This window comes from Fukomys damarensis, unplaced genomic scaffold (assembly GCF_012274545.1).
Source record: "Fukomys damarensis isolate Sample0158 unplaced genomic scaffold, DMR_v1.0_HiC HiC_scaffold_4, whole genome shotgun sequence".
Lineage (NCBI taxonomy): Eukaryota > Metazoa > Chordata > Mammalia > Rodentia > Bathyergidae > Fukomys > Fukomys damarensis.
Window position 1 is genome coordinate 34509181 of NW_022900916.1, and position 11325 is coordinate 34520505.

At 37.4% G+C, this 11325-nt stretch overlaps 1 protein-coding gene across 2 annotated transcripts in view; it reads left to right on the forward strand.

Annotated features, from left to right (window-relative positions):
- The first annotated feature begins 532 nt into the window (after positions 1–532).
- The window catches only part of Chchd3 (coiled-coil-helix-coiled-coil-helix domain containing 3), a 286903-nt gene continuing 276110 nt past the window's right edge, over positions 533–11325 (forward strand). For both annotated transcript variants that reach the window (XM_010611731.1, XM_010611732.1), the window contains exon 1: positions 533–774. In XM_010611731.1, the coding sequence (XP_010610033.1) occupies positions 694–774 (81 nt within the window). In that variant the 5' untranslated portion in view covers positions 533–693. The remainder of the gene's footprint in view (positions 775–11325) is intronic.

Sequence of the window (11325 nt, forward strand, 5' to 3'; positions counted from 1 at the left end):
TGTACATAGTGGCCTGTGTTCAGGGACATAAACAAATAACTTTTCTTAAATAGCTAAGACTAAAATAATGCAATGCTAAATTTTGTGACAAGGATTTGCATATAGGAATGGAGAAATGGGTTCATTGGGGATAACTTAACTGTGAATTCCATGAAGAGATTATGTCTTCATTCACTAACCTAAATTTCTAGAATATGTTTTCAAAGCATGCTTGTTGGATTTAACAGCTTCCTTGAAAGTTTCCAGTTAGAAGTCTTTTTCGGGCCGTCAAGACCACAACTCCCACAATGCCTTCCAGTTCCTCTTGAGCTCTCCGGAGTAAGGGCATACTCTTAGCATCTCAGCAAGTATCAGGGCGGCTGAGACTACAATTCCCAGTACACCTAGGGGCTCCGGAAACCTTGTCAGACACTACTTGTTGCCATAGCATCCGGGTACTAGTCATCCAATCCGGATGAGTTCTCCGAATAGAGGCGGGTTCTTCGCATCTCTGACCAACCCGAGGCGTTATTTTCTCGCACGTGACCGGAGGAGGCGGGAATTTAGGACCGGCGCCTTCTCCTTGCTTGTTGGGGTCGTGGCCTTGCTCCTGCTGGCCAAGGAAAGTGTCCTGTCCTCTACGCGCGTGTGTGCGCTGGCCCTGAAGTGCTCGTGGGTCCGTGATAGGACTCTGCGAGGACAGAGGCAGAAGTAATGGGAGGGACCGCCAGCACCCGCCGGGTCACCTTCGAGGCGGACGAGAATGAGAATATCACCGTGGTGAAGGGCATCCGGGTGAGTGTAGTGGGCGGGCACAGGGCCAGCACTAGGACTTGGACCCCGTCACTCCGATGTTTCTGGGAACCTACTCGCCTTGGTCTCTTTCTTCCGAGTCTCCAGCATTGCCTTGTCAGAAGTCTAGGTCCCTGGGAAGTACCCCGGAGTTTCAAAGCTTGGGACATTTATTCAGAGATAGTTTCTGGTGGGTGTTCCAAGTGCTAGGCACTGTGCTTGGGCGACCAGGGAGTGCCACGGACTCACAGTCTGGTCCTGCTCACTCGTGCAGGACTTTATTTGCAATCCAACCCTCACTTCGTCTGTCTGGAATGGGTCTTGTCTTAGTCCCAAGACACAAACTGTGCTTTGCCACGCCAGCATTCTCTTGGTGAATTGGTATTTTAAGGTTCTCCACCGTTCGCATAATAACATTTAATGCTCTCCTTCTGAAAATTTTGTTAAAAATATCCAACACACACACACACACACACCCACACACAACCTCACACACCCTCTCTCCTTCCCTCCCTCCCTCCCTCTTCCCCACACACATAGCCGCAGTCTTTTCTGGGCTTCCTGGGTGACTTTTAGCTTCACTCTCCTTCACTTTCATCTGATAGCCCTTTTTCCCCAGGCACCTCCTCTGTGGTCTGCTGTGCCTACATTTGGACTAGGCCCATTTGTTGCAGGCCTACTGCCTGCCAGCTTGATAGGGGTTGAGACAGGTTTGAAATTCTTCAGGCTGGTAGAAGTGATATAGTCAGTTCGGACAAGATTTTGAAGACTATTTTTATGCCCTCTGCATGCACTGATTCATAAACTGAGCATTGATTTTTCTCTAGGGTGTCAATATCCCAGCATTAACTTCACTAACACACTCTGCTGCACCTGAATTTGGACCTTCACATTTTTGGAAGTATGATGCCTGATGCTAATAGAGCACTTTTGACTTAAAAGTTTTATAATAATTTAATATTTCTTCCTCTGTTATTACATAGCCAGCATCAATAAATTAAATGTGTACATTCTTTTTAGGGTTTTTACTAGGAAATAAACTTTATAAATATTGGTAATGTTTAAACATTTTTTTCCTTTGAAATTGTTACCTTGAGAAGAATTTATTAAAGTTTTCTTTGTAGAAACTCGGACTACTGAACTCAATTTTTGCTCTTTGACCAGTATTTCTTCATATATCATATTAATGAATGGTATTACTACATTTAATAATTTAATACTACCCGACGCTACATTATTTGCAAAATAGTGGTTTAGTTGGTACTCTTTGGAGGAAAATAAAAACTTTTATAAACTCGAGTTTAATGCAGATTTTCAAAATCTTGCCTATAGACCTTGTATGTTCCATATCAGAGGGTAAAAAAGATCTAAAAGAAAAGGCATAGTAATAGTAAGTTTTGGATGAGAAGATTTTGATTAAAAAATGTATAGATTCATGTTCCAAGGCTCTAGTACAGATACAGTAATGACAGCAAAACAAATTGAAAGACCATTTGGACCCAGCATGAAGATGCATATCAAATACAAAGTTAAATAGCATAAACATGACAATAAATATACATATTTGTAAAAATGCTCAGATTGTTTAAAAAAAACTTTTAAAAAATGTATTTTTAAACTCCTTTGGACAGACAGCTTTACAGAAATGGTCTTCATTTTCATATAGCACTTTTAATCTATATTGTTGCAATTCAAGCACACAATATGCTCTTTTTGACTTCTGTGCTTTTCTTCAGGGTATACCTACCCTTCACCTGGAGTGCCCTTGTACTGATCCTCATTGCTTTGAATCCCTTTTCAAGGATGATATAATCTATGATTTTCATTTTTCTCATCTGCAAAGTGATGGAGCTGAGTGCATCCCTCAGATATCTGGGCTTTTCTAGTTATGAAATTCTGAGTCTAGTAGTACTGTAAGTTTCTTGAAACTGTACTTGGCCTGTTACATTTTCTTGTAAAAAGGGCACACTGTTGAATTGTTGAGTACTTAGAGGTCATTTTGATTTGAGGTCATGGTCAAAACAGTGTCAACTTGGAGTTAAGCAGACCTCACTTTAAATCTTACGGATTAGTCTGTGGCTTTGGACCAGACACTTCTCTGATATATCTTTATCCAAAAAGGAGTATATTATTCCTTCCCTTTATTGGTTAGGATAAGAAGATGAGATAAGGCAAGTAAAGCACCTGAGTCATTGTAGATTTTTAATAAAATCAGTCACTATGATAGGGTTCCTTTTATATCCAAGATTCTTGAGATTCTTTGGAAGTGCCATGTAGTATAGTATAAAGAGCGTGTGTTTTGGAAACGAACAGACCTGGGTTTGGATCCTACCTGGAACTGTCAGTAGCCGTGTAGCTTTGGACAAGTCACTTTTGATTGTTTTCTTATTCAGTGTATCTGGACAATACAGCCTACTAGTGAGACTTGACATTTGTGTAAGTAGCATAGTGCTAGTAAACTTTGACAGTATTTGCACTTAGTAGTAGCTATTTTAGAGCTGTTCAAGAGAATGGGTGTAAAGATGTACACAGTCTTAAAATAACTAGATAAATATGAGAGCATGTATTCCCATAAGTGTGTACACTAATAGGGTGTGTGTACTGGGAAATTGAGGTTCTGAGTTGTGACCCCATGCCTGTGAGATTTTTGGCTAGGTTTTTTTTTTTTTTTTTTTTAAAGAGTTTTTTTAGTTCATCTCAATATTTTTCTTGGCTTGAAATAGTCATCTTGTCCCCTTTGAGCATGGGCATTCAGTTTTTAAGGAAGATGTTTTTAGATTGGTTGGTTAAAACATGAACTCGTAAGGCTCAAACTTCATTTTTGAAATCTAGATGGGGTTAATTCAACTTGGCTGGAGAAAACTTTCAAATTTTGATCAGTTTTCTAACATTTAGGCCATTAGTTGTAAGAAACAGTAGTATGCCAAAATAAAGTCACTCCTGGCAAACTTAATTCTGTGTTTTTCCCCAATTTCTGATTTTCACCTTCATTTATCTTAATATAGATAGAGTAACATTTAGTGAGCAAAGAGTTTTAGTAACTAGGCTGAATTTATTCTTGTTTTTCCATGTTTTTCTTATTGAGGTCCTTAATAGATAATAATTAAAGACTCTATTAGAATTTTAGGCTCATAGTTTCTTCTCACCTGTCAGATATTTTCATAATATTTATAGGGTTTGTTTTTTCCTTTATTCTCAGCAACTGTTACCTTTTCTTCCCTTCTGAAAAATAACTTGTGTTCTCAACCCGATTCCAGGTAATCTGATATTACCTATATAGATTAGATGAAAGTCTGCCCTCATGCTTTGGCCTCCTCTCTAAAATAAATTTCTAGTGATAGAAAGACCAAGCAATTTTATTACTCACATTACTTGTGCTTAACAGGATTTTGGTGACCGCCTGTTGTGTTCACTTTGAAAGTATGCTTATGACTCAGTCTTTTACAAGTTTATCTGAAACATCAAAGTTGTGAGTGAACTCTACTAGAGCAAATGTCAATTTCACTGAGTATCATTTTTAAAGTAATATTTATTACCATGGTTTCCAGCCATAAGCAGATGTCTATAGCTGGCCTTGAAGATATAAGCTGAAATTCACAGGCGCCACTTAGGGCACCATGGATACCTATTCAGGACACAGCTCATGCTTTGGGAGGTTTTGGCAGTTGAGAGCCCCTAAATGAAGAAACCACTTAACATGTAGTATTAACTGAAGATTCTGGAGAGAGTATGTTAGCAGAGACTATAAATACAGCAAGCCATTGGGAGTGTTGAGGAATATTATACAATAGTAGATGATTGTTCTCTTTAAACTTTAGCTGATGTGAATCTCTTGGACATGGTATCATCTTAAGCTTGTTAACATTTTTAAAAGACAGAACTTCATGGTTTCTACTAATGACAAATGGTAAGAAACAAGTGGCAGACTACAATATTAACTAAGAATTACGTATTTTATATGTATCTTCCTTTGTATGTTTGGTATTTTCCCTGTGCCCCATTCCCTTTAAACAAATATTTGGGTTTAATTTCTCCCAAATAATAATGGCAGTGTTTGGAGCCTGGGTTTTAAGAAGACAGTTGGAAAGCAAACCCAAACAAGATCAAGAGAGAAGAAAGGCCTGATTTATTTAATCAACTTAATAAGAAACATCTGGAAGAAAAACTGTTATGCGTGTGGGGATCTGATTTGTCTCGTGGTTCCTGATTCTCTCAGAGAAGAACAACCTCGAATGATTTCCCTCTTTTGCTCTGCTCTTTGGGTGTAGAATAGTTTTTCTTCTCTCAGTCTTTGAGAAAATACTAGATTCTGTATTAGTAGGTGGAGTGTTTGTGCTAATTTTCAATAAGACCAAACAAAGTAGGCGGGAACACATGAGTGGGAAGACTAGATGAAGACACACATCCTCTTCTGGAGTGCACTGGTGTGGTAAGTAGTGCCAGTTAAATCAGCATGCTGCATTTGCTTGAATTTGTTTTTAGAAGCAGTAGAGAACAGGGTGGATGGGCAAGGTCCATCCAGAGTATGGTAGGCCTGCTTCTCTCTCTTTTTATTTTTGTGGTACTAGGGGTTGAACCCATGGCCTAACTCCTTCTAGGTAAGCATCCTATCATTAAGCTGTTTCTCTAGACCTTTGTTTTTTGTTTAGAAATGGGTTCTGGCTGAATTTCCCAGTCTGACCTTGAGCTTAGCATCTTTTTAGCTTTGTGGGTAGCTGGGACTACAGGTGTGAGGTCTGATTTCCTTTAATTTCCCCTTAGATGGAACCTTGGGCTCTTTTAGTTGATAGACCACTGATAGCGAAACTTTCAGAGATGATTGCCCAAACTGCAACATAGATCTATTCATTTATCAGAAATTGCCAACACTGCAATTAAATCTGAATACTGAGGTTTTAGTTTAGAAAAAACAACTTAGTATCTTTGGTCTTAAAAATGACATGTGTGCCATAGATTTGCCAACACTTATAGACCATTGTGCATTTGTAAGCTCAAGATAGCAGACACTTCTGAGTACAATTGAGGAATCCATGGACCTCTAGGTGCAATTCTTAGCTTCATTGTGTATATGGGGATTATTTTACCATTATTTCATATAAATAATTTCTATAAATGTAACTTTATCTTTACCTTGACGGAGGTTCCAGAGATAGCATGAAAGAAGGTATAGTAGGTATAGATCAGCAAATAGGGACAGGCTTTCTTGAAGCCTCTTGGCTAGTTCTTGCAGAGATTTACATTGTACCTTTTACCTCCTTTTTGGGTCAGTTTTCATCACACCAAAGTGAAGTGTTCTGCAGATTTTGTGTGTGTAACCTTGTTTAGCATCTCTAAATCTTGTCAGCTGCCTTACACGTGAGTGAATGCTCCTGATTCCAGAGGAAATCCTGTGAGTGTTCAGTCCTGTACTTATTACAGTAACTGGAACATCAACTCAGAGAACATGAACTTTATATGCAAACCATAACACAGCATAACCATTGCCTTGGGTCAGCATAGCTTGGGACAGACTGGGGACAGGTTGATAATGCTTGATTACACAGTCACAGATACAGACTGAAGGGCCTGAGGATACAGTTGTGGAATGATTTCAAGAACAAAAGAAGATTGATTCTCAAGACAGCCATATGATATATTTATCAACCCTACAATATGTTTTTTAGGTGCCCCTTAGGGTGACATGTGTATAAATATCCAGAAGTCCATATAACCAAAGACTGCATTGGGAAATGTTTTTGTTGTTGTTAGGGTGTGACACTAGAAAATTTGGAAGCATGAGAGAAACCACAAAAGAATTGAGAAGTTAGAAATAATTAGTGATAAGTTGAAAAAGACATTCCGCTCTCACTACCTGAGAACACAGAGATATCATTGTACCGTATATGCATAGCAGGACTTGCACAGCTGTTACAGGTAATAGCTGTAGGCCTAGTTCTCTTCATGTAGTGAAGGAGCTCAATGTAAGCTCAGGCCCAGTGACAGTGAAGCAAGAAGAAATAAAATCCAAAGTTCACATGGGTGACTGTATGAATAACAGCTGTACCAAATATCTGTGTTGCCAGTTGTGGTTTATGTTATGTAACTATAATCTTCATTTTCCTTGGCGGTAAACATTTTCATTTTTTTCCATGAGGGTAATAAGGCTCTTTGGGGTGACTTCTCTAGGTGTATATAGCTAGTTGTTGGCCATACTTTATCATCTATTCTGGGCCACCTTTTTGTTTTTTTGATTTGTTTTTGGTATAAGGGATTGAACTCAGGACCTTGTGCTTGCGAGGCAGGCAGTGGCACCACTGAGCTAAATCCCTGGCCTGACCTTTTTGTTTTTTAAAACTGTCTCAAGGGGTGATACTTTGGCAATTGGTAGGACTTTTTGTAGTGCTCATAGAGTAGTGTTCATAGGAGCAAGAAGTGAATTTTGATGAGAAGTAGGTGTAGGTATTTAGAAGCTAATATTGGATTTTTAGCAAACATTTTCTGTTTAGGTAGAATATATTTTTAACATAGTGCTTTGATTTTGGTCTGAAATATAGAAATATAAAATTATTACACATACAAGAATTATATATGAACTGAATTAGGGTTATATAGTAGCTTCATAGACATAAGTGATACTGGATATGTAACAGTTTACTGTATATTATAGCATATATATAATACATAGTGTACATGATGGTATAAATATATATATAGTATGTCATTAATATAGTACATTAAATATATGCAATGTGTGTGAATTATGATTAAATTATATTAAGCTTTACATATCACCTATTTAATGTACTTTATTAGGTGACTAATAGTATAAATAAAAGTATAAAATAAACATTAAGTGATAAGCCCATTTAATTCACATATATATATATATACACACACTACATATTATATTTTCTTAATATACTGTATTATAATAAATGATGTGTATAAAATTAATGTGGAAATTAAATTCTAAGCAGGATCTAATTTTTTTTCCCCCTGGTATGGGAGATTAAATTCAGGACCTTGGGCTTACAAGGCAGGCATGGTGCCACTGAGCTAAATCCCCAGTCCCATTTAGGATTTCATTGTAAAATGAAGACTCATTTGCTCTTTTAAAGAGGAATGATGCATTTTATTATATTGGTGGGATTGAATGAGTGTATTTAATGGTAGAGAGAATATTGGTCTGGAGATTAAGGGTTACTACTTCTGTTAGCTTTTGAATGCTTTGAAGCAGGGAGTTACCATAGTCAGATTTGCTGGTCTCTCCAAGGGAAGACATTGTGTAGGAAGCCTGTCTGCTAAGGATAGGTCTTGGGCTGGAGATATGGGCTTAGATTTTACTAATTTATCAGGATCAGTTCACAGTCAGTGGAGTGGAAGAGAGTGCCAAGAGCACTTGGTATGAGGAGAGAATAAGGGCAAAGAACAGCATGTAGGGCCCTCTAACATTTTGAGTGGGCAGCAGAAGGAAACTCTACTAAAGAAAGAGACATGGCCAGAGTCTTTAGAGAACCAGCACAGTAGAATGTCAGAAAGGTTGAGGGAGGAGTTTTCACAACCATATAAATATGGTGATTTATAAATATAATAAAATTTATTTATATAAACATGAATAACAAAGGTTATCTGGCTACTGGCAACTTTTACAAGGATACTTTCTCAGTCGTCCTTGGTGTAAAAGCCAGAGAGTCGTGAGTTAAACAAGTAGAAATTGGAAGAAGGTCCTTGACTCATGACGGTAATCTCACCCAGTCACTTGGCACAGAAACTCTGGAGTCACCCTTGATGACTTCTTTTCATTTCCACATCTAGTCAGATACCAGATCTGGTAGAGAAGAAGGATGTTTGAGTTTAGCTTTGACTCAGAATTCCAGAGTTCCCAAATTTGAATCCTGGCTGTGCTAATAAATTGTATAATCTAGGGAAAGGAGTATTTACTTTGTTTCCAGATTCTTCTCCTACAAAATGGAGATAATAAAATTTATCTCATAGTCTCATTAAAGATTAAATGAGTAAAATTCTTAGGTTAGTGTAGTGCTTGGCCTATATGGTAATTCGTGAGTGTTAGCTCTTTTGAATCCTAAATATCTTTTGATTATGTTTTCTACTGGATTACTTACAAATTTATTATAGAATAATGTAAATGCCATGCATTCTACTTGTTTTAAGTGTACGATTTCACACCCTTTAGTAAGTTTACTGTTTTGCAGCATTACTACAATCCAGTTTTAGAACATTTTCATCATCCCAACAAGATCTTTTGTGCCTATTTATGGTTAATCCCTGTTACCCTACCTCTTGGCAATAGTTTACCAGTGCTCCTTTCATAGTGTTGCCTTTTCTGGGTGTTTCATATAAATAGAATCATATAATATTTGTGGTCTTTTATGTTTGGCTTCTTCCACTTAGCTTAATTTTAGGTCTGTCCGCATTGCAGCTTTATCAGAATGTCATTATTCTTTATTGCTGAGTTGAATTGTATAGATACGTTATGTTTCGTTTATCTGTTCACCTGTAAATATTTGTTTCCACTCTTGCTGTTATGAATAATGTTGCTGTGAACATTCCTGTGCACGTTTCTGGGTGGAACTGTGTTTAATAGCATCTTAATCAGTCCTTTAGCCTCCTTCAGGGGTCCTTATTCTGTTTTTATCCCTCTCCAATCTGTTCTTTACAGTATAGCCAAAGTCATCTTCCTGAAATGTAAGTCTCATCACGCCATTACCCTGCTTTGAATCTTTTATAGTGCCTGATTATCACGTGGATCTAGTTCAGACTCTTTAAACTGAAGGGTTTACTAAGAGTTTTTAAAATCATAAATATCTACCTTCCCTCCACGTCTTCTCTTTCACTATGCCCCATTTTCCTGCTTCAGCCATTTGTTAATTTATGCCATTTTGTTCATCTATTTAACCCTTGTATTAACCAAGCCTGTTGAGTTCCTGTGGCTATGGTAATAGGACATCCAGCTCCTTGCTTTCATGAAGTTTCCTTCTAGCATGAAAGTCAGGCAATAAAGCAGCATCAGATAGTGGTAACTACTACCACAAGAATAAAAAAACAAAGATACAGTAGTAACTGTAGAGCTGATGACTCAACTCTCCAGAACCTCTGCCCTATTGCTTATGATATGTCCATTTAGATGTCTAACATGGCAAACCATTTCTCATGTATGTTTAAAGTGATTCCCTCTTCCTAGCCTGTTCTTTTCGTGACCTCTGTACATTCTTCTATTGTAAGTCTTCCTTGACCCACTGCTCCAGCACTGTTCCCATTTCCAGTACAGGCTAGCATACTCAAGTTATACCCTTCACATTATATTTGAATGCCTGACAGTTATATGTTTTTTCTACTTCACTTTAACTTGATGAGCTTGTGAATTTTCAAAGTGCCTAGTTCCTGGCATTTCTAAAAATGTGTTGAAAGAGTGATTGTATGTGGTTAATCTTGAGCAGGAGGGAGGGAGGGAGGAAGGAACACTGTTTTCATTGAGATCACTGGGAAGGAAGGAGCTAAGTCTTGCAAATTACCTGAGTACATTTGTGGGATTAAGGGAGAAAAATTGAAGGAGTTATGATGACTTACAATTTCTCTGAGATTACAATTCAGTGCACAGCATAAAAGAAGGAGAAAAGTTTTTAATAATGAGCAATTAGTAGTGCATTAGAAGAAATAAAGGAGTAGTGTTGTTTTATCTTTTTTTTTCTTTTTATTGCGTTTATTGGTGCAATCTAGGTATACATTACAATTACATTCATCATTGGGATTCTGTACTTTTACATAATAGGTCTTGATTCTCATTTTTTCCCCTTGTCCCTGCCCTCCCTTCACCCCCTCCTCCCCTCCCCATTTACAAACACTTTATTTCCATTTTTTCAGTTTCTCATATTTTTTTCCTCTCTCTTATTACCTTTCCCCCACCCTTCCCACCATCCCTACACCTTTAGCCCTTTACTTCCTATTTCACATTATTAATTATCTCATTAGGATCCTGAGTACTATTATAGTTTTTCACCCCAAAGAAACTATTCGGTATTTCAGTTAAAGAAATCTCTGAATGAACATTAAAAATAGGGACTCCTAAAGTAAAACTAAAAAGGAAAGTAAAAGAGAAAAGGCAATGATGTAACATTAAAGTAATCCTTAATTCTGGAGATGAAAATGGTCCCTGAACATATTTAAATTGCTTCTCACTCTTATAGTCTTATCTTATTCTTTTTTCATTATTTAGAGAATATTTTATTAGTTTCTGTAATCAAACCCATGTAGATATGACCTTACATATTTAGTACGATGTGTTACCCCGTACACATGGAAAAAAAAAAATTAAAAAAAAAATTAACATTTCTAGACCAATATGGTTGTCCATTTCTGTACAATGCCAACTCAACACAGTAAATTTGGATGACTTTTTCCAAAGTTGGCAGCACCGTTAAAGTTTCCCAAAATTCAATTTATATATATGTGTGTGTGTGTGTGTGTGTGTGTATAAAGATTAATAATAGTATGTTATGCATCGATAGCAACAACAGCTTTTCCAGGTTCTGCAGTCATCTGAACAAAATTATAGAC